The sequence below is a fragment of the Osmia lignaria genome, chromosome 10, assembly GCF_051020975.1.
Source record: "Osmia lignaria lignaria isolate PbOS001 chromosome 10, iyOsmLign1, whole genome shotgun sequence".
Classification (NCBI taxonomy): domain Eukaryota; kingdom Metazoa; phylum Arthropoda; class Insecta; order Hymenoptera; family Megachilidae; genus Osmia; species Osmia lignaria.
This window is the reverse complement of record NC_135041.1, coordinates 14,837,179-14,861,819: the sequence shown is the minus strand read 5'-3', so window position 1 is coordinate 14,861,819 and position 24,641 is coordinate 14,837,179. Positions and strand designations below refer to the sequence as shown.

At 45.0% G+C, this 24,641-nt stretch overlaps 1 protein-coding gene across 1 annotated transcript in view; it reads right to left on the bottom strand.

Moving 5' to 3' along the window:
- The window catches only part of LOC117611558 (uncharacterized), a 28,792-nt gene extending 8,646 nt beyond the window's left edge, over positions 1-20,146 (bottom strand). Inside the window, exon 1 of the mRNA XM_034339523.2 lies at positions 20,084-20,146. Coding sequence (XP_034195414.2) covers positions 20,084-20,146 — 63 coding nt within the window. The remainder of the gene's footprint in view (positions 1-20,083) is intronic.
- Between the last annotated feature and the right edge of the window lie 4,495 nt (positions 20,147-24,641).

Here is a 24,641-nt window from a genome sequence, read left to right as displayed (position 1 = left end):
GCAGCCACAGTCGATACTAGTTCGGCACCAGCGACGCGGAGACGTGGCGCGCAAAAAGGGAAGAAGAAAAAAAGATAGTAAAATCGAGATGAGGGTAGAAGAGGGTAGAGGGTAGAGAGGAGGTAGGAAAAAGGAAAATAGAAAAAGAGAAAGGAAGGAACGGCGGAAGGAAGAGAAAGGATAAAGCTGACTGGAGTTAAAGGGAGAAGAGGGTGAAACGAGGTTGGCTAGGTCGACTGGTATATACATAGATAGAGTCGAAGGGGTGGCTGGCCGGAAGAGGGCGAAGAGGACAAGAGGGTAGAAGAGAGGAAAGGAGAAAACCGGGCACGTCTAGGTTTTGCTATGACCAATGGCAGACGGGGACACAGCCCGCGCCGTTCGTATCGATCCAAGAGACTACGTTGGACTTGGTCGAGTACCTCTCTCCCGGGTCACCTCATCCGTCCTCCGCCTCATCTTCATCTTCCTCCCACCTTTTCTACCCTTACAGACTCCTCGCGTTACTTTATTCTCTTCTTTATCTTCAATTTCTTTACCACTTCTCCTTTACCATCCTTTTGTATTTCTATTTTTTTAACCAACCTTTTTCCCTTAAATATTCTTTCTGTATTAGGCTGACAATTAAATTCGCGATTTTAATAAATTATGCTCTTTAAGCTAACAACCACCCGACAAAGTGTAATGCAGGTTAGGTACTTGATGTTAGAAAAAAAGAAAGCGAACAATCTTCCTATTTCTCTTAACGCTTTCTAACGTCACTTGGTCCGTGGGTGGAAGGACAAGAGTTGGCCAGGTCATAGACGTTCTCCAAGTTGTTGGAGAGAGGGATCGGGGTGTATTTCGAAGGAGTAAAGAGTATAGAGAAGCTGTTGAAGCTTCAAGAGGAAAAGCGCTTGCGCGAAACCCTCGACAGGATCCAGGCTAGGTCCTCCCTGCTCGGGGACACGATGAATCGGGAGTTCACTCACAGGGTGTAGCACGAGAGAGGGAAAGAGGAATAGTGTGTCATCGTGGGTATGTGTCGCCTCTCTGGTGACACTCTACTGGACATGCGTACTCTTTCGACCTATCGTTGCTCGGGTTATTAAAATTTTCGAGCCAATGAACATTCGAGAATCGAACGTCGAGGGTTGCACCCTCCGCTCCGAGGAGACACTCTTCGCGAACAGATAGGGAGACGCGTTCCTCTTTTCTGATACATACCCTATAAGCCCTTGAAGCAACAGTGACAGGAGGTCTATTATCGAACGTAGAGATAAGGACTAGAAATAAAAGATGAAACTGAAAGGAAGAATAGAAGGAGAGAAAGAAATAAATAAATGAAAGAAAGAAAGAAAGAAAGAAAGAAAGAAAGAAAGAAAGAAAGAAAGAAAAGAGGAGGAGTCCGGTGGAGCTTGTCATCGGGAGAGATCAGGAGGCAAGAGAAGGTTTTGCACGCGATCGCCTGTCTGGTCGTTCGTTAGGTTCGCAGGACCAAGTGGAAAGAGGTTGGAGAAAGAGAGAAGAGGCGGGGTGGTAGAGAACTAGGATGATTTTATGGTCGTGCAAGTCGAGGGCAGGGTCGTTGAGTGGCGGTTTTTGTTGCTGGGCCCCGAACCGTCCAACATCTCTGCCCCGTGTACCGCCCACTCCATTATCTCGGTGATGATGAGTGCGCGGGCGGGTGGACCTCGTAACACACATCAGCAGAAGGATTACCCTTCCTTCGAAGCGTCTCCTGGCCACCTTTGCTGCCGCCTAGCCTGCTCGTTCCGAGACCTGTCCCTCTTGCCCTCCGCCCTCCGCCCTCCGCCCTCCGCCCTCCGCCATACATCGTCCTACGCGGGCTAATGGGCAAAATGATTTGCGAGCAAAAAATAAATTGCCCGGCAATTGTTCGATGACGGTAACTGAACATCGCTCTCTCTCAGCTGAGATCGCTAATCGTCTTTCTATCAGATTCGCAGCGTTCGCGTAACTTTCAAGAAAGTTAACATTCTTCTTTTTCAAAATACGAGTATGTATGTATGAGGCTGTTTTCAAGAACGGCTATAAAAAGAACCTGCTGCAGTCGTGCTTTCGTTACCGGATCTCCGAGCATTTTCGCAAGGTTGTCACGTAGGAGGATGAACGATGTTGGTAGGTGGATCGACTTCCAGGAGGAGCACACGTCGTCCCGGCGACCCAGGACAATCTTATCTTCCGCGAAAAAAAATTGAGACGTCGGTTCGCGTCTTTGTGAACTTCTGCACGGATATACATAACTGCCCGTGGTCGTATCAGGTTTTCTGCCGACCGATCCGGGGAGATAGGACTGGCTTGAGCTTACGCGTAATCAGACCCGTATCCCTTCGAGTATTAACGAGTCACCGGTGTGCGTATATGTACATCCTTCCTACGATTGTGTACGCTATTCGCACGCACTCGTACATAGATCTCTATCGCGTTTGCCAGCAACGACAAATTGCTTTTCCCTACATGTATCGTCAGCCTCGAATCGATCAATCTTTTATGAATTTCCTGTTCAAATTCGAAACTGCATCCGACATTAAGGAAGGAGAAAAAAGGCGTTAATAAAAATCACCGACAGATACAGGTATGTAGAGGGAAGAGAGTTTCACTAGGGGCTGCTCGTTGCCAGCGCATAAATAAGTATTAAGGTATAAAAACAGTTTACGGCGCGTATCTTTCGAAGGATTTCATATTTCGTGTCGAGGGAGTGTTGTTCGTAGCAGGACCGAACTGTTGCCTTCATTTTGTCCTAAAGCGACAAGCTTTAATATCCTGGCCCGCTCGTTTTACTCGTTCCACTTCCTTTCTCACCCCCGAGTCGCCTACCTCTCTCTCTCACGCTAGCTACGAGGTGAAACTTTAATACAATTTCATTTGGCTCTCGCTGACAAACTCTCCCACCCCCGTTTACTTCCGAGCAACTTCCCTTCTCGTCGCTTCTTTACTGCCTCCCGAAGGCCGACTATTTATAACCTTAACCCTCCGGCACCACTGCCTCCAGCTCTTCTGCCAGGAAAATGCTACCTTCTCAAAACGAGAGAACCGGACGTTTGTCCTCGTTTAGAAGACCGGTTACGTCAAGATGGGAAATCGATTCTTCGGGATATTAAAATTTGACGACCGCTCGGAAGTGGGTTATATCGTTCGCACCCCCCTAGGCCGCCATAGTTTTATACCCCCTCGTTGGAGCTGGCAGACAGAAACGAGTTGCCGAGGGACGATGGACGTTAAACGCTTTTAAAATTTAACTTTCCGACGAGTTGCACGGGTTTGCGAGGAAATCTTCGCGAAAATTTACTTCCCTTCTCTTTTTTTTTTTTTTCCTTCGTCTACCGATGCAACAGATTGCTCGAGGAAATTGTTCCTGGTGTTTTTAAAACAGATCATTGTAAACAATTTGTAAACGAGTTAAAAGTTAATTTCTTTCTTTCGCACTTGTCTCACCATCAATGTTTCAACGCATTCAGATTCCACCGAATAAGCCATCCACTCATTCGAGGCTGGCAAAAAAGAAAGGAGAAAAAGGCAAGACGATTCCGTTCCCGATGAATAATGCAGGCAGGTGGATGCAGCTACCAGCGACATTATTCGTGGCGTTTCCCGAAGGAAATTAGGAAACGTGGAACCTGGCGTGGAACAGCAGTGCTGGTATTCCGGTATCGCGGTGGTTAGTCTGGGTGTACACAGGCGCCAAGTCACAAATGTAATATTCACGGAATAATACAGCCGTCGACGCAGCCCCGTCCGCCCTTTTGCTTCGCTCTTTTTATCCATCAGCCACGGTACTCTCGACGCTTGAATAGAAACCGCGGCCCAAAATACTCGGAATTAAACTATGGAAATCCATGGAACGCTCTTTCTACGATTTTCCTTCTCTCAGATGCAAATGGACCACCCCGGAAGGCTTTCCACTGACCGTGTGGGATCGTTTTAACGCTGCTTTTATTTCAACTGAGCAACCACCAGCGCTCCTTTAAACTGATGCTTGCACTAACCTGCAACAATCGCACCGTACGATTCTACGTTAAATTGTACACCGAAAGCCGTGTCAAATAGGAAAATATTTCCGACGTTTCATAAGCTGACTGTGTTTCAAATTTGTTTTTCGCACGATAAATTAATCCGAATAAACAACGGATGTGTGTTATTAACGCGGTCACAACGTTGGTGTCTATTTCAGCAGCCTAATAAGATGCGCGTTAGAGTTTCTTCTTGTTCTTCTTCTTGTAAGAAGACTCTAAATTACAGCTCGTCCATAGAGGCGCGAGCTCGATTCATTCTTCCGCAGGAAGGCACAGCTGGACGTCTGTATCTCACGTTTCAATATATCTCAATTATATCGTAAATAAAATATGACTGGCTAGTTGCGTGCGCCCGGTAAATTGGCAGCTGAGCTGTCCGTTAGCGAACCTGTTCTCTTCTCTTCTCTTCTCTTCTCTTCTCTTCGATCTTCTTCCTTTCTTCGTTCTTCCCTGCCAAGATATTATAGTTTAGCCAGCAAAGTATCGAGAGCAAGTTTTTTTTTTTTTTTTTTTTTTTTTTTTTTTTTCTTCATATTACCTTGCCTTTCGATCGATTTTCCCATCGATACCAGAGTAGCCAAGGAAAACGTATCCTTTCCACGAACAACCGTTCTCCGTTTTCTACCCCTCTTAACTTTCCCTTTACGCCTCGCCATACTGTTATTAACAGATGATTGATTAATGACGGGTTATTAACCGAAGATTTTTCTTGTCTCTGCCTTTCTGCACCTATTTTTCACTTATTTTAGGTGGAAGAGAAGAGCGAAAGAAATTTGATAATTGTAAAAAGGTAGGAAGGTGAATGCTCGCTGTTCGTTTTCTATATTTTTCTGCGTTGGTTATGATGCGTTCTTCCGGCGCGGCGACAAGAACGTTGTAATATCCGTAGGTAGCAGGAAGATAGAGTGAACCGTGAAGGAAGGTTCGATAAAAAGGAGAGAGAAGAACGCGAGGGTCAGATGAGGCTTCGAGGGCCACGCGGTTTACGGACACCTGGCATCGCGTAATAGCTGCATAAATTTTCAAGTAATAAACGACGATGCGGATGCAATTTTCTGAAAAAGAAATCGCCGACTAATCGTCTCTCGTTGAGTGAATCGTTTTCAATTATTTTTCTTTAAAGGGTTAAAAGTAGTTTAGCAAAACAAGCAATGAAATGATTTTTTAATTCCATCCTTAGAAAGGGTCGCACACGAGTTCTTGATCGATGTTCGTCGATGGAACCGACCGTAAAAAAGGTGGTCGATTAAAAATGTATGAAAGGTATCGAGGTATTCAAGCTAGAAGGATCCTAGATCAGAGAAGCGTGGCTTCCACTACCGCGGCGAGATTTATCCGTGAGTAATCACAGGGTTTGCCGGGTTAAGGATTGTTATTGGTGCATTTTAATGCGCCCGTTCAAACTGGGGGGTGTTATTATTCTTGCGGTTTTCTGGTTGTCCGAGAAAATTAGCGGTTCCCTTGGAATCGCTCGCGAAGGGGCGGACGCGAAACGAGGACCCAGGTAACCCTGAGATCCATCTGTCACAGCGAGGGCGTTCGCAATTCGTCAGCTCTCTGGAGGTCTGCCGGATTGAAAAGTTTATCCTGCTGAAATTTACATTCCCGTTTCACGCGAGAACCTTTCTTCCAACGGGGAGAGATGAAATCCCGTTTATTGGATGTGGTTTTTCTATTTAACAGGGTATCTTCATCTTTCAAACCCGAAATATCAATTTTTCTTTTTAAATACTATTTATTAAATGATGCTTCTTATAATGTAAATACTTGAAAGAAATTTTTGAAAAATCCCGTTTCAGGCACATTTCAATTCCTGCACCTGCTTTGCCAGGGGTTGTTCCGCTCCAGTCTATCCCCGTTTAAAGAGGACGCTCCCGGTCACAACGTGTTCACCTGCAGTGCGTCTCTAAATTATCATAGAATTATAATTCAACTCCGAAGGGTGGTCACCTGTGTAATCTGATTACGATACGATGAAAAAGTTTCAACTCCAGGACATGAAGAACATGCGAAAAGGAAAACAGAAACTAGTACATTTCTTTCTTTGTTCTATCACGAGATCTTACCATATTTCATTACCAAACCTTTTACCATGTGCTTCCTGAAAATTGCTGATTTTAAAATGGTTAAACCACAGCGCCCACTTAATGTCCTTATTAGTACAAATTATACAATCGATTCTCATCAAGGGATGCTGATCGAACTAAAGTATCCGACGCTTAATTACAGATCAGTCGAACCATTCGATAATAGGCAGGTACGAAAACGCAGTAACGACAAACGCGTGGCCTGGTCCCAAGCATGTGTCAGTCAGTGTTGATTTATGTCCGGGAAATGGGTCTTGCCTGGAAGGCTAAGAGAAGAGCCGTCTCGTCGTGGCTGTTTCATCAGAAAACGGCTGGGACCCTATTTAAAAAAAAAAAAGAGAAAAAAATAAAAGGAAGAAGGGGTCGATTCCGTTGGTAGCGGAAAGTAGAGAAGGGCTCGCCTCGTGGCACGGTCAGACATCGTAAACTGTTTATAAATCACCGGTATATACCTGTCATAGGGTGTAACGGATGCGCGTGTGCGGCAAGGATGCAAAAAGCCCTACTTGGATAGCCGTATCTGGCCGGGCACGAAGATCGTATCGTTTACGTAGATCCTGAGAGCCGACTCTAATGCACTCTTATGCACTCTAACGCGCTCTTAACGGGCTTCCTCGTCTAGATTTACGTCCGAACGATTTCTTCTATCAACCGTTGCAACCTGCTACCTTTTCGATTATATTATTATACAGTGTATCAGCAGGTTTTCAAACGATTCTTCGTGACGCGATCGTGAAAGATCAGAACGCAGCGAAACAGCTAGGAAAAGCTTTTCGTTGTGCCACCGTATTATCATTCGTTCGTGTACAGCTTTCGCACGAATTTCTGACGCGAGATTGCGAAACGAGAACCACCGCACCGGCCAGGCTAGACTGATATGATAGGCGTGAAAGTATGCTCGACCTCTGGCTGGCATCTCACGACACCTTCGCGAATTACCCTATTCCCGCTGTCAGATTTCTCCCCACCCGTTTACCAAGCGAAATTAGTTCCTGGATTTACACTCGCGACGCGTAGGAATTTTCTGCTTAACCGTTCGATCGGTGGGTAATTAACGCTAGGATAGAACCGTGTTTTGGGACCAGATAGCTCTGGGAAAATTTCTTCCCGGTGTAAGAAATTTTCCGTTCGAACATCCTTCTGTACGATGATTCATAGTCTACTTATTAACGATAGTGCACATAACCGTACAACGCATTTTTTTTTTTTTTTTTTTTTTTTTTTTCGCCAATTAATTCAGTCGGTTGCGAGTCACCGAGTAGATTAGCAGGTTGGTTCCGCGTAGAACGATGGTCATGCGCATCGTAAATTTTCGTTTTCTCGTCGCGTTATGTATTATGCATTTTCTGTCCACCCGTTTCAGACCGTATTTAGAACTCTTGACAATTATCTTTCCGCTGGGTAAGAAGCCATGTAATATTCATGGCGTGGATTGTAAGTGGACGAACGGCCGGCCACACAATACCGTAGATTCCGAGATTGCGCGCTAACCGTGACACTAATACCGGAAAGGAAACGGAGAAAATCAGTCTTAATTGGGACACACACTGGAAACGACGACTTTTAGCTTTTATTCAGCCGCTATGAACGCCACCTGACTCTTATTCGATCGTTCTACCGCGTCCGTTATTATTAATTGTTTCGGCTCCGTTTCTCTCACCCGGTATATCGTGCATCTTCGTGCGTGCCTCTGTGTGTGTTTGTGTGTGTATACGTGAATTTATGAATCCAGAAGCATTTATTAATTTTCGAAAGAACGAAAATTAACAAAGTGTCCCGAATCAGAAGAAATCGATCCGTTACCGTTCCAGAAATTTTTCCGCTATCGTCTCCAATCAAGCTCGCAGTTTTTCATCCGCTATCATCGAACGAAGAAACATTAATATTTGTCAATTATCTGGAATCGTACGGACCCTCGATCGTGCGAGAGTTTCATCTAGGAGACACGCGAGAAACCGCTTCCGTCGCAGGACAGAATTAAGGGAAAGCAATTATAATTCTTCGTTCGCATGGTCGCCGTTATAATTGGAGCGTCGGCTTGCCGATAATGGAGGGCCAAAGAAGATTAACGTAAGAATAGGAGGACGAAAGCTGAAAATGTGAAGGGATAGGGGGCAGGCGGGAGTTAGAGAGAGAGAGAGAGAGAGAGAGAGAGAGAGAGAGAGAGAAGGAAAGACCCCTAGGTATAGTCTCGATGACTTATGTGGCTCTGACGCTATCAGCGAAGCGTCTCTAGAGTCCGGCTTCAGCCCCGGAACGGCGCTCCTCGTAAATCATTGCGATCCACCCACGCTCGTACCCGCTCTTCAGCTCGAGCTTCAGCTTCGAGATGCGATATGACAATTAACGAGGTCAAAAGGGAGGACCAAGTTTACTCACGGAATGCCTCACCGATTTTCGTTATCAATCCTTTGCACGATCGTTTGAATTTATTTGCGATTGGAAATTTGAACCAGCTTCAAGAGTTTAAGTACTGTTTCAAAAGTTTCTTGGCCAAACGAAAATATTGTACACGCAAAAGGTCGGTCGCAACGAACGCGAGGATTCTAAGAAGACGCTTTGAAACGTACAATCTCCGTTTCAGAAAGGGGACATCGCTGTTGTTGGTCGGACGGAAAGCGAGTCTCGGTCCTTTGATTGTCATCCGAGTCCGGTGGCAGGGTGCACCCGTCGAGATACAAATGACAAAGATACGGCCCTGGTCGGGCTACCGCGTTCGCGGTTATCAGCGAGTACAATCGTCGGGCTACTAGGGGCTCCTTTTTTCGGCCGACAGGGCAGTTGGCCGACTCCCACGCGAAAAAATGCGGAGGCGGCGTAACATTTTTATTAGGGCAATTCAACGAGACCCACAAGTGGTTGTTGCCGCTGCACCGGTGATCCTTGCGTTTCTTGAAATTTCGACGTTATCCAACCTCGGCCTCGCGAACGAATCTTATTATTATATGTATAATATGTATAATATGTATTGTATAAACGCGATCCAAAAAATGTTGCGAAAGATAAAAAAAAAGTGAGTTTTGAAAGTGAATCGCAAGCAGGTTGCACGCGTGCACGATCGTTCGATGCAACGGTGCACTTTAGAGGACGCGTAAGTGCAACTCCGTGGCTCTGGGAAGCGTTGCAGCGTTGCGTACACACCGAGATGTCCTCAGGATAAACAGGCAGCCTTTGTTCTACGCTTATGAATAAAACATTCGATAGTGCATCTCGGAGCTATACCGTACGTACACACGCTGCTGCTGCTGCTGCTGCTGCTGCAATCCATTACTCGTCGCCAGTCCTGGCCCTTTTCCATCATCTTGTGACATTCCTTCTTTCCCTATTGCATTTCTTTTTATCGCTTATTCCAGAAATTTTGCTTCCAAACAATGCCCGAGGCGTAGAAAAATGTAAACGATTATACTCTTTTGAACGCGTTGCAATCGGATCTCGAGTAGCTATTAACATCTAGCTCTTTCAGCAGGAAGAGCAAACAGCGCCTGCCGACTGTATATAAGAATTTACAACGAACAGCGGGCGAAACTTAGGCAACGCCAGAAGCTTTTACGGGGTTCGAGCGAAAGGATAAGGGAGAGAAAGAGAAGCGAAACGAAACGAAGAATAAGAAGAGTCGAGGTTGTCTCAATGTCTCCCAGAAGACGTAGCTCGAGCAATTTGTGCCTTCATTCGCACAAAGCTCGGGCGCCGTGGAAAATGCCGGCATAAAAGAGAAGTTAAAACTATGCCGTCGTTCTTATTACTGCCTCGAGCCACCCTGACCTAGCCACCCCTGTTTTCTCTTCCTCGAATCACCCCCTTGATCCTTGCCTGCTCCAATCCTCTCGCTTCCACTAATGGCTCAAATATTTTCTTTCCGCTTACTTCGGGCTTGATTAAATAATTTATAATCCGCCACGGATGGAATGTCCTAAAGGGAGGGTGCTCCTTCTCTCTGTGTTTATCTTTCAATCACGGCGATGCTTAACTTCTTTAAGGATATTCACACGTGTATGCAAGTTTTATGATATTTCCAATTACCAGGAAACTTTTTAATAAAAAATATTTGTACAATTAACGACGTAAAAATGAAAAAAGTAAAAAAAGAAGAAGAAGAAACGGTTTACAGAGACAAAGGTTGGGAGATTACCTTGTGAAAAGAACAAAGGGAGCAGGCTGTAGGCATGTTCAAAAATTCCACTGGAGGCTAGAACAGGAAACAGAAGGTGAATCTAACATCCTGGTTTCCACAAATGCAGAAATAACGCACGGTAAATGCTGGCTTCAAACAAGGCACGGGTGTTTGCAGGTCGCCGCATAGCTAGCGTGCAGTCCGCTCGAAAATACTAGAAATGGGCCGTGTGTAAGCCAGTGCAAACTGGTTGAAGCTACGAACGGCTTGGCAATATCAAATATGAAAGCTCGCAATTATATAAAGCTAAGAGCCGGCTGTATCCACGGGAGAAATGCAGCGAGAAGTGCAAACAGCACGCGAACCGCGTTTCCCGCTCTTCTTCCTCTTCGTGTACGGAATCAACTAGTACTTGATCGATTTTGAAGTTACTGCTCTCTAAAAATGAACCTCGGACAACTTGCGCCTGTATTGTGTTGGGAAGTTATTTTTTCTTAAACATTTGCCGTAAATTCTAAATTTCCTAGTGACACGGAATCTGTTATCATGCTTGACAGAAGAATAGAACACGTGGCGCGTCTCGTACGAAGCGCGATCATTCTTTGTCAGTACGACGTGTCGCAGTCGCAGTCGCAGTCGCAGTCGTAGCATGAATCGTGTTTGATCGATGCGATTCAGTATTTAGGCGAACGGGGGGAGAACAGAGATAATGAAAACAATCCGTTACGGTTGGACACCTTTTGCTATCGATAATATCTCGAATATACTCTGGGAAACGATTAACCCTTTCCTTACTTTCTTAATCCCTTACCACTTTCTTCGACGAATAACTATAATAACGAAAAATATTTGCGTCGCGTCGCGTCGCGTCGCGTCGCGTCGCGTCGCCTTGAAATATTCTTCCCACGCTTTTAATACCAGACGACAAAAGTCTCCATTCTTTTCACGCCTCGATAATACTATTATACATAACACAATATGTAACACAACATGGTAGCGCGTAAAGAAAATTTCTAGTCGGCTATTAAATCAACTCGTTGACATCATGAGATACGTGGGAATACCGTGCAACCGGTCGCGACAAAGGCTAACGCAATCAAGGAATATAATTACACTTTCCTCATTATTTTCCGTCTCGAACGCGGGCCTGCGTCTCGTGAAAACTCGGTGAAACTCCGTTTACGCAATACCTAACGCCAGAGTCATTGTTCCTGACGTACATACATACATGTACGTTCGTGACTTATGGCTAAAGGTAACGCGTTCCTCTTCTATGTATCAGTGCATATTTGTTAGTGATATTGCGAGTGGCATCTACCACCCTAAAATTCCGGGGTAAATCCGGTGTTGTCGACAAGAAAGGAACGAACTGGGACACGAACCGCACAAGTCGAAAAACATGATTACAGAGGAAAGCGTAAAACCACGCGACATACTTTAATCAAAGTATACCAGGCAGAAGCAACCCTCTGAAACCCCTTAATTTTTCCTTCGCATCGCCGCGAGATATTTGACATATTTGATTCGCGGTCCGTAAGAATGCTCCCTTCGAATAACTTTGGCTTTCCGTGGTCGCTTTGATACCGCAGTCTGCTTCTCGTTTCGTTTCGCCTAACGGAAGGGAATTTCGTTTTGAACAGTTCAGTTTTGGAAAGTTCAGTTAGCTTGGATTATAGAAAGAAATAAGAAAAATTACATTGAAATGTAAGGTAAATGCAAACGTTTCTAACGATATAGGTAACATAGATTGCAAACACGCGCGATGTAATATTGCAAAATTTCGCTTGCACTGGTTTAACGTTGCAACATCGAATCAAGTATTCGACCTACAGAGGGTGGATTACACGTTGAAAATTATTCTACCGATATTCTGGTATACTAGTATTTCGAACAATATCTAGTTGCTAGAAACATGGGCTCATGATAAACGGCTACAACGTTGAAAATCGTAGATTCGATAACCTAAATAATTGTTAGCTAAACAATTGCTCGTTCCAGCATTGTTCCCAAGGTACGTCGACGCGAATCGTTGTATTGCAAATTTAATATTGCAAATCGTTAAAAATAAGTCGACAAATTTTTGGAATAACGAAACTCGTTAAGCAGTTGGATAAGTTCGAAACATCGACTGCTTCTCGTCTGAGCTTTCCACGCTTTTTCCAACGGAAACACCGAAAGTGTTTGAATCGGTATTCCGATTCGAATTGCTGAAAGTTCGAATCGCGAAACTATTTGGCCAATCCAGTGAAGCGGCGAGAAACCAAATGAAAATAGTTCCGTAACGAGGGATGAAAATCAGCAACGATCGTGGAAAATTCTTTCGTTAAAATACGAATTAAACGCATTCGACGCGTTTACAGGGAGTCGAGTCAGTCGTAGCCGAGTATACACGTTGATTCGTTTGCGCTCGTTCCAGAAAAGCAGGAAAAAATACCAGAGAAAAAGAAAGGGTGGTGGTGGTGGTGGTGGTTGTTGTTGTTGTTGTTGTTGTTATTTCGTTGGTGTACACGTCCGTTTGGTCGTTGGAAAACGCAACGCAGGCAACGCTTTTCCAACGATAACAATTATCCACGAAAGACTTCATTACCCATTCGCCGCGAGCAGGCTCTGTTCTTTATTTATGGACAAGCTCATTATTTCTGTGCAAGTAAGCATATGAAAAATTCTCCCCTTTCTCGTCCTCGCCGTTCCCTCTGCTTTTATACTCTTCCTCTCTCTTTCACCTTTCCCTTCAATTTTCGCGTTTAAATTGTATAGAATTTTATTAACCTTCTGTAACCAAAATTTTTACCATATAGGTATATTTGACGTTAATTGTAAGGTATAAGGTTCGTTCGAGATCCCTCGTGTTTGTCGTTTTACGCGAGTCTAAAGGACATCGGAAGCCGATCGAAGGAATCGGTACGAGAAATCTGCGAAATTTCCCGGAACGTTCGAAAGTAACGATTCGCCGGCGCAATAAAGTAACGGGCTGTATATCGTAAACTCGACTGGCCATCGCAATCAGCGACATAGAAGAGTTACGTCCGGAGAAGTTGGTGGCAACGCAACGTAACGCGAACGGGACACCGCTTCCGGTATCAGAACGCAGAGATCCACGGAACGATCGCGTCGTTTTCCCAATACGATCGCACCAGGGCAGGGCAGGGGTACGACGAATCGCGATAAACGGCGTGGCAACACTTATAAATGACCGGTAAATATTCATGTCGAGGCTGCGTTGGTCGGTGTTATGCAGATGAGTGCAGCTACGTGCAAGAGTGTATTATGGTCGCCAACGTCGTCCTCGAAGAACTCCACGGAAGTCGCGCTCGCTCATCTTTCTATCTACCATCGAACATAGCGACTCGCGCACGTTTGTCCCTGCCCTGGATAGAATTCCCGTTCGAGGCTGGTCGAGACTAGGTGTCGTGTCCGCTGTCTCCACGCTGAATAATTTACTCCGCGATGGGAATAATTAACTGTTAACGTGTTCGATGCCACGAGTTGTCGAAATCTTTAGAATCGCTGTATCAACCCTTTTTCTTTTCATTCGCTTTACGAAACACGCTAGTGTTTTAACGATGCGAAAGGCGACGATGCAGGACGTTCGAAGGAAGCTTTGCTGTTCCACGAAGGCATCCAACAGCCGGTGGATCGCTTAATTTTGCAGGAGCCTCCCTTCGAGCCGTCAGTTCTTCTCCTCTTTCTTTCGCAGACTGTTCATAATCCGTGCAAATAAAGCGACTGTGAAGCACAGATACAGAGACGACAGCTTTGAACGAGATTATCAAACGATTAAAAGAATTTCCACGCCATTCCCTTCTCTACGGTTCTTTTCTTCCAATTTCCCGTTTTTCTAACTTTTTTCCTCTCCTTTTAATCCTTCCCGATCGAGTGGCTATACTCACCAGAGTATATTTACTTTTGTAATTGGTTTAACAGTTGAATTCGAGTCCAAGCGCCACAAATCTTGAACCGATCTCGATGAACCCCCAACGAAATAGGGTTGATTTTTCGTCAACGTTTATTTCTTCGTTTTCTCTACATTCTTGAGCTTCGTTCTTTGAACCTCTTTCTTCTCTGGCCCATCGTAGGTCAGCTCGCGGGCAATTTCGTGCGAAGAAGGAACAAACGAACGGCGTGGGAGGACGAGCGAGTAAAGAGAAAGAGAAGTGAGGGATCGGAGAGATTAGCCTCGGGAGGCTGCTTTGTACAGCAATGAAAATGGCTTGTCTCAAAGAACCGCGACGGATACATTTTTAATTACCTCAAATATCACTCGGCGAGCTCGCCCAAGTTTCTTAATTAAATGTCATATTGCGCTCGAGGGCTGCTCCTCCTTTGAATCGCGAAACAGAGAAGCTGATCTACTAGTATAGCATAAGAAGAAGAAGAAGAAGAAGAAGAAGAAGAAGAAGAAGAAGAAGAAGAGCAGCTGACGGTAAAGGGAGGTATTACTTTCTTGGTATCGAAGATCGTTTGAGCCGCTCGGTAAATATTAGCTGTATTAATAATGGGCTCGATGAAGCGCGACCGACCGACCGACCGACCGACCGACCGACCGACCGAGATCCGAATTGCTCTGCCAATTTGCATTGTTCTTCAACGAAGAATAACAAGCTATTCGCGCAACCTTTATTCTTCTTCTTCTATCTTGAATATTATTGATGGACTCGCGTTTTGCTTATCGGGAAACGATCGTGTCTAAAAAGTTATAAACATAAAGAACTATATTACCTACAAGCGTGTTTTCATCAAAACGAAACGCACCTCTTTTGATTATACCCTCGGCAACAATAAACATTTGTAAATTGTAAAGCAACTCGGGTAGATATCGGTGGAAGGAAAATCAGTATTCAGGAAGCAAGAAGGGACCGCGATACGCTGTTCCATGTTCAGGCATAAAATCATATCGCAATAATCCTAAACAATTTGTCGAGCGATCCAGTAGTAAGAAGAGGGGAATCGGCTAAGCTGAGAGAATTCTCAGGCCGCTACTTATGCCGGTCGTGGAATTCCGCGGTAATAGAATTGCAATATGGTCCCAGCACGAGGGATATTGGAATATTCGCTGACGCACAATCATGGACTAGCCAAGCGACTGAATTTGAATATAACAACGCTCTCTCGAACTCATACACACCGGTAGCTGGACATAAAGCACGGTAGGATACATATCTACACGCTCGAATATTTGTTGGCTTGGCTTTCTTAAAACGGACCGTGGACGCGTTCGTGTTCTGCTCACAGACGCTTCTTTCGATTTCTTTACTCGAATTTGAACAAAGTTAAAATCGACGTAGTCGACGTAATCGTCGGGATGATAGGTAGAGATCACACGTGCGCGTATCCATCATCCTTCTGGGACGGATGCAGCAGTTTCTTTCCTTAACGGCACCGCGGAAATTGCTTTTTGTACAGGACACGATCAACGTCTCTGCCCGTGAGAGAGCCACCGTGTGTCCCTTGATCGCGCGTCAGGTGATTCACGAATACACCTGCGAACCTCGGCTCACGCGAATCGCGACTTAGTCGTGGAAAATCATCTGAACGCAAATGGAGAAATGCCGTCCCGGAACTGGTGCGAGTTGTCCAATGAAATATAGCTTTTTCGAGCTGCCGCAACGAGAATCGGTCGGCAAAGTCAAGGAAGAACGTCGAAATTTCCAGCGTGGACCAGCTTGAAAATAATCAAGCGTAACGTACGTACCGTCGAGTATTCGAGTTAATTTCATCGAGAAAAGTAAAGGATTCCATTTCCTTTGTGAGTGGTCCACCGGTGTGTACTTAACACGGACTAGCTTCCGGTATCAGCGATGTGTCGACTATATCGGGCTACAAGGATACAAGAACTCGGCTCGGGGGTGCAGAAAGCTTTTTAATTAAACGCGACGGTCAGAAGGCGGAGATGGGTGGGTCAGGTGCCTTTCTCTCTCGTTCTCGCTCTCTGTTTCTCTATCCGTTGCGTTGGTCCGCCAGTTCAAAGTAGTGGCTAGGCAAGTCAATATCAAATACCTCGAAGCCAGACGTAGTTGGTACGCTGGCAGTAAGCAGCGAGTAAGCACACGAAGCAGAGACAGTTAGACAGACGCGATTCTAACTCTAGATGGGATACCTAATCCCCTACGAACTCGAGTAACTACACAGGGTGGTTAACTCAACTCTCGGGACAATTAGAAAAAAATTAATTAAATGGCACGGGGTAATTGGTTATTTGATATGGAACAGACTTCTCTTAGAGAAAATTTCTTGCATCGCGGAAAAAGCCGCGTGTGCCGTTTTTGAACGTTGGTGCATAAATGATTCGCGATGGCGAAACGACGTGAAATAACGCGAGGCTTTCCATCTGCTTCGCTGGTAGCTCGTTCCGTGAAAGACCACGACGAAGCTGGTGTAACTGATGAAATTTACAAATGAATTATTCATTTAATCGCTCCACGGACAATTTACCACGCGAACGCCTGTTTCCACGTTCGAGCGGGAATCAGTTTGAGTTTCTCCGTTCGAGTGTCGTGAAATCAGGCTTCGTTAATATTTCTCTATTACCTATTTTTATATAATCCTGTCGGAATGACAACATCGTTGTCATGATATGAAATTTCAGGCAGGGCAAGCGGTGTAAAAAGAAGCGTACGCGTACGCGTAACAACACGTGAATGTGCAACGAGCATTGCAGGCGACCAGAACAGACGGGTCACGCGATGAGAGAAATGTTTTTCCCGTAAATGGGAACGAGAGACCAACGCTGTTACTGACACTCTATATGTTCTTCCTTCTAATCAGACCGTGATTTTATTGCAACTTTGTCCAGGACTTGGAATTTCACCAGGCGTTTGCGTCAGGATTGCAAACTCGATAAAGTCGTTGCTTCCTTCACGCTCGTTTCTCCTTTAATACTTGCTATGAATTAATTAGCAATATTTTCTAACTGTTATTACACCTAATGTAACATCCTGATGATTTGCAGCTAAATAAAAATTAATGTTGTATCTCATGTCAGAGAGGAAAGGTATAGACTGAGATTCGCGTATGTGTCAGGAAAGAAGGTATCGTTTCCTTCTAAAGATGGAAACATAGTGGAAAGGGGAAGAAGAGAAACTTGGGTGCACGCGAGGGCTCCTGGTGGCCGCTTGTCAGCGCTATCTTCGCTTCCCTTCGCGCACGTTTTCAACTCTCCTTCTCCTTCTCCTTCTCCTTCTCCTTTTCTTTCGCGTTCGAGGTAACATCCCCTTGCGCATCCGTGTCTTTCGGGTGATGTATATCGAGCGGTTGGTTGGCGACAATCATCGCCGCGTGGATGCGCTCTCTCACGGAGCCAATTATGTACAAGGCTACGGAGATCATTGCGATTTATTTTCTTACCTGGATCTTCTCTCTACTCGCCTCGAATTACCTCTTTCCCATAAACCAGCGAAACCCCATTTCCCCATTTCCCCATTTCAGATCCATCTGAATTCCATCTGTTAAAGGTTGAAAAGTTTCGATTTGAAAATTAACGCGAAAATTTCATTTACCGTCGAACCGTTACGGCATGAGACAATCTTTTTTTTCTTCTCTCGTCAGCATCGGTGCCATGTAAGTACGTAGTCGATGTCGGCGTCGGCGTCGGCCACGACACGGCTTGGCGTGCAGTGTGTCGCCAAGACGCATTGCGCGTTCTGCTATCGGCAAAAAGGCCGGCTTTCCAATTGAATTTATTCGCCTAACGAGTGTAGATTCCCCGGAGCCGGCTATGGCCAGGACAAATGGCGCATCTCGCCGACGACGTCGTGTAGCAACCAACGAGAGAATTCCGTTAAGGTGTGGAAAGTGTTCGGAAACAACAATGACAACGTTACCGCTCGCATTTGCTTTACATTTGTCTTTCAACAGAATTGCAATCGCGCGAACAATCTTGCCATTTACATTTACATTTCTTCCAGGTGTATCTAGGTACTGAAAGATTTGTTTAAAAAGTAACAAAATTATGAACCGAATAGCAAGGTGTACAAGTCGTGCTGCGATTCACGAATCCAGGAAGCGTGTTAGCCGGAACGTCGTCGTTGCGGCGCGGCGCGGCGCGGCGATGCATCGCGGTTCAGCCGCATTGTGGCGGACGAACGGAGAACGAAACGGAATCTAATCTGATGGCGCGGCGGGTCCACCTAATGGGCAAGCCGTGTCGGGACACGCACCTCTCCTCTCTCGTGTCCTACGCCGAGAAGGCTAAAGTCGTGTTCGCCCTGTCCGATGACGATATCACCCTGACGCAATCGCCATACGTAATGCAGCTCTCTGTGACTGTGACTGTGCTCGATGCACCAGGGGATCGAGTGCACGACCGGAATTGCGTCCACTCTGCTCAACTTCCGACCACACTATGGACCAATTTCTGTCGCGTCGAGGTAAATTCATTTCAATGGAATTACCAGGAAACAGGACGCGGTGGTGTGTAATCAGAAGGAACAGAGTGCAGGTCGAGCGATCGCGTCGTTAATAGCGACGCGACCGACCGGGTGATATCGGGGGGAATATTGTGCTTGGATATCGCGTATCGTTCGTGTAAAAGCGTGAGTGCATGCATTTTCTACCGGGTTTGCACTGTCGGGCTACGACAAAAGTGGAAACGAGCCGATACCAGACGATACCAGCTAAGCGGAAGCGAGCAGAGAGTCGTGCACCCCGTTCGAACCGATAAGAAAGCTTCGAGAAAAGCATCAACGGGCCGACAAAAGCCCTGCTACGATAAGATTAAATGCCCTTCGGGGCAAAGGAGCATCTTTTACTGGAAGAAGACTCGCAGCACGCTGCATTCGATCGATCGCCACTCGAACCTTATTCCCTTTCGTCCAACTTGCTTTCGAAAATGCTCGAGATTTCTTAAACTTTCTTTCTTTCGGATATCCCTCAACACTTTTCGTGCACCAATTCAATGGCTAACGGATACGTTAGCGGGTAGTAATAAAAACATTGAACGATGACAATTTTCCCATGTGCTCTTAGAGCGCGTCGAGTAAATTATTATCGAAGAGCTAGAGAGGCGTGTCCACGTGGAAATTTATTCGACGGCTTATAAAGTACACGAGCGGGGCCCGCATTAATGTATCTGCTGTGAAATCGGTGTCCTCGGAATCGCACGACACGCACTCGATGTTGTTGCAGACTTTTTTCTCGATTCGACACACCGGTTCGTGACACGACCACGCGATTTCTCGGCATCGCTGACTATCGGCATCGAGCAACCGATCTTTGACGTCCGGAGAAAAAACTCTAATTACCGGGCCGACGAGATTCCCCGTTTCACTCCGTAAATATCAAAGACGTTCAGAAAGGACTTTACGCAATAAAGTCCCCTGGCTGCTTGTACGATCATCAAATCGAACGTGTTTGAAAAATACCAAGTTGTGTTTCAGTTAATTTCATTAACCGTAGGAATTACAAGGCGTTGGAGGATTTAATGCTAGTTTTCAGGAAAATCGATCCGTGTTCGTTACACCATCAAAGTGTAATGCGGTAATTGTTGCTATTTTTACCGAACCAATGAACGTGTGAAAATATTGTAATTTCCTTAATAACTCGAATAAACTCGTCCCTGAAGAAGGTTAAACGGTAATAGAACGAGGCACAAAGCAAAGATCTCACGAGAAAGGGGGGAAAAATGCAAAAGGGTAGTAGCAAGGCATAAAAAGGTGTAATTAACCTGGCAACTCGTTACATTATTGCCGACAGTTTCTTGTTATCGAAATATTTTTAAGTCCGTTGAACACGTTAAGAAGACAAGACAAGACAAGAAAAGAAGGCGAAACGTATAATCATGCTAAGGGGTTTAGTCTCAATAAGCAAGAGTAGAGAAGCGGAGCGACGCGATACAAGATAAAGTCGATCGAGATCGACGATCAAGAACTCACCTTGGCATCGTCGACGATCCCCTCTTCCCCTGGCTGTCGTCGATTCGGCGAGGCCGTTTCCATCTTCCTGCAACACCATAAAAACGCGCGAATTAATCATATTCCTTCGTTACTGGCTTTATTAAATCGTTCTCACTATCCAGTGCCGTCTATTTCCTTATTTTGTGATTTTCTGATCACATCCTAATCTCGAGGATATTCCGAGTTATCCGAGTTATCCGAGTTATCCGAGTTATCGCATGACGTGTGAACGACACGTCTTGGTTACGCGCGTGTACGCTTCTAGCGGTCCCACCGATACTCCTCTTCATGAATATTCATCGCTTTTCCGGCCGTCGCGTCGCCTGGTACGCGAGCGTGCGTTGCTCCCAATTTGTCACACACCGTGGCATTATCCCATTTCGTTAATAAAGTAATATTACTCGGGCATCACTCGCGCGCGCACACGTTGATTTACTCTTTTTTCTTTTACTTTGTTACTATGGTGCAATTATGCAACTTGGTAATTGCACGGCGCCCTGCCCGGCCCGGCCCGTCAGGTAGCCGTATCATCGTATAACGAGACGCGACTTTATTACCCACCTCCTTCTATCGAATACGAACACGCTATGATCAAAATTTTCTATATTTGCAAAAAGTGGCAGAAAATTATAAGATAAATTTTTGAATCGTTATTTCGACGTCACAACGAGCTAACGAAATGCAACATTTATTCTATTATGAATAAATTTCCATTTTGCCTTGGGGTTAATATAAAAGAGAAATTAAACTGGAAGATTATAAAAACGTGGTACCGTTCTTCGAGTTACTGTACGCCGGAAACAGAAGACCTAAGGATTACGTCCGCCAACCTAACACGATCCAATTTATTAACGTTAATAATAAACGTGATTAAAGTTTTATTCCGTGCTTGTCACGCGTCTCTCTTTCTCTCTTATTCTGGCGTTTCTAATTAAAGTAATAAGCTAGGTCAAAGAATTTACCGTGAATCATTACGCGCAGCGCACTGTGATTATTTTGACCCCTCCTTTCCTCGCCGCTCATCCACACTACCCCACCTTTCCACACGGTGGGCGTCTTGCTTCGGTAATTATTTATTACGGAGCGTCGTTCGCAAATCTTACGCGAGGCTCCAGTGAGTTTCATTAAGTCCTCTCGCAATTACATACTCTGGTCATTTGCGGAGGAAAAGTCTGCTTGAAAATCTAAATAACGAAACGTAATAATAATTCTAGAAACGCGAGCTTTTCACAGGAATATAGATTCTTCTCGTTCGAATTTAAACCAGGGGCAGATTCAAAAGCCCTTCGATCAATACCTGAAATTTTCTATAAAAGAAGATGCATTTATTAATAAATAAAAAAGAAACTTTGGATCGTTTAATCAACGGATACACGAACGTACTAGGATGTCCTAATTGATACGGAAGCGAGATCAGCCTACGCATCAGAGCCTGTGAATTCAATTAAGCAATGATTTAACACTTAATTACTTGCCCGAGACGAATTGACGTCTCGCTGTTTCTTTCGTTGCTCGCGCAGTAATTGGAACCAGCAGCTCTTTATTATTCTTATTCCGTTGGTAACAAGAATTAATTTCCTGTTATTCGGTACGACGGAACAAAGAAGTTAAAACAGTTAAGAAAGCAATGAATCAGTTTCGTTAGAAACAGGTGGGTTTCTGAATACTCTGAATCCTCGGATAAAGAACGTTTGCGTAGGAACCTTGATTCGTTGAAAAATCAGCTTACAATCATTCGAGTAAAGTTAATCCGATGTGTAAGATAATCTTTCGGTATTGTCAAGAGGGAAACGCGTAAGTACCACTAGGTATCTAAAAGCTACGATCTTCTAGGTAGAGTAGACAGGTTCTCGCGAGTCGGAGTCGAGTCTGGTTCCCATCGCCGCGCCGCGCCGCGCCGACTCTCTTTTTCTTTACGAGCCTAAGCGACGTCGCGTTGGAAAGGTCGCGCGTGAGCTGTCGCCTCGTTTCTCTATCGGTCGGCTTGTAATTAAAAGAATATTCTCTGTGCCAGGCTACGACGACGAGAATATCCGCGAGTTTACGAGCTACTCGCATGTATGGGGGCTCGATAAGTCCGCGTGGAAATGGCTACGTGCTAATATTACGATCGCCATGCTACCCAGTTAAATGCGGATCACCCACGCTTCACGACCCTCTTCCTAGACTCGTTTATGCATTCGTATGTTTGCGTGTCATTTGGTCGTTGACATCGAATTTAATTTCCTTCAGAAGAAATTGATAAAAAGTTTCGATGATCCAAGAGGGGGGTTAGTTCCGAAGTTATCTAGCCGCGAGCATTATTTCATCCTATTTCAGTGGTTCACGCCTACAGTCGTACGGTTCCGCGCTGTCTCAGCCGTTAGACGTCGGTCAGAATCGTTTAATTATTTGAGCCAGCGACGCGGAACCGGCGAATATTTCACGAGGCTGGCTTTGCCTTCGCGGACGAAACGAGCGAAGGTAACGCGTGGGTGACCAACAGATAACGTGGATCATAGAAGCGACACGGACAAACGGGCGACGCCGATGCTCCATTGATAAGATTGTCAGACGCGCAAAGTCGATGGCCGATCGATTAAAGGAAATCCTCGCGGCTGCATGCGGAAACACGTGATATGGAGAGGGGGGGAAGGAAGGTTGCTGCTCGAACGGGGTTGTATTTATGGTATCTGTCGGTGGTACCGGCCATAACCGTCAGTTTGTTTGTTATAAAACAAGCCGCTGGCTTTCGCACATTGTCCGCCGCGAGATAATCGGCCCCAGCCACGTCTCTGCCGCCCTGTTATTAATGCGTAATTGAATGTTGCGATTCATTACCCGGACGTTATATTTCAAAGCAGTCTGGCTGACTTCGAACGGACGATATCGCTCTCCTCGCCACGATCCTTTCGTTAACACCGACATTTTTAGATTTACAGGAAACTAATGAAAAATTTGGTATAGAAAGAGGTGGGTTTATGGTATAATGGGGTAATCTACATTTTCTGTATATTACGTTCGAAAAAAGATTAATAAGTATTTCCTCCAATTACTTGGTGCGAGTAATATAATAGGAAGGAGATAATTTTGAAGAGATTTTCGAATAATTAGAAAAAGGGTTAGAAAATGGGCCGCGATATGGAGGAGCCAAGATAATGAGTAGAATCTCGTTAATGGGAATTAAGCAAAGTACACAGACAAGCTGATAATTAAATTTTTTTAGTCGTCCTGCTGATCTCTTTCTTCTCGCGTTCTATTATTATCGTAGAATCTCATTTATCCGGAGTATGCTTGAACGAGCGAAAGGAAATTGGAAAATTCAAAATTGTAACAAAGTAGCTTTCATTGTTGCTCGATTCTTTTAGACCGTAATTGCTGATGGATGTCTGACTACTCGATCGCACCTTCCCTTACACTTCCAAGAATCGTTTCCATGGAGCAATAAGCGTTCCGAGAAACAGAAGAATACGAAGCCAGGGTTTCGAACGAATCTAGCTACTTTAATGATAGAGGAAACCGCGAATTACGCTTCGAACTGCAGTCAAGAAGATCTGCACAGCTCGAAATATGTATAGAGTTTCGTGGATGTACGAATGAAGAAGAAATAGAAAGAAAAATTAAGGGTTTACGCCGTGGCATTTCATCTAGATACCATCTGTATCATATTTAACTTGTTCACTCTATTATTACAAATAATAGAAGCTTATTACATATTTGCAATATCTAGCAATTACAACAACTTAGTCGCGCAGCATCTCGCCGCTGTCAGGCAGGGAAACTTACTCGGGTAATTAACAGGTAATGAGGTATAGCGGGACGGTGAACGAGGAGAGTGGATAAATAAAGTGTTAGAGAGCGATAGAGGAGGAGGAGAAGCAGCGAGGAGAAACGTAGAAAAGGGAACGGTCTAGTCTAATGGAATATAAATCTTGGAAGAGCGCGGGGGTGGAGCGAGCTTGTTTCAGCTTGTTCTGTCCTCGGCTAAGTGCGTGGTCGAGATTCATTTGCCGAACCGCTTGTTCTTGCCATGTTTCATTCGCGATCAAGAAATTGGCAAACGCGATGTATCTATCGTAATTCTGGATTTCTTTAACAGCATTTTCTACGTTATTTCTATGGGAAAGTAAAAATGAAATATCTTAAGGCAGAGGGTTGAAGCTATTACCAGGTGGTGTTACGACTGGATCTACAACGTCCTTCCAGCGAATAGTCGCGTCGCGTCGCGTCGGTGCTTGGAGCGTAGAGAACCGTTTCCGTGTTCAGTTGGACCACCAGCGAGAGGATTATCTCGGAATGGCACCGGTCCGGTCCACCTATGCAGCTTTAACTTAAGTATCGTACGTGGCTGTGACAACGGTAAATAGAGAATATAGAGGCTGTTTGAAAATCTTATAACTTGGAAATTAGTAACTTTACAGAGAGCTACGAAGCAGAGGAAGAGAATGCCGCGTAAAAGAAGTTGCTATACACTCGTTCACCAATTTAGTCTCGGTTCATTCGATACCGGAATGTCGTCATCGAGCGGTAATCACTGGGATCACGGCTCGAGCCGCGT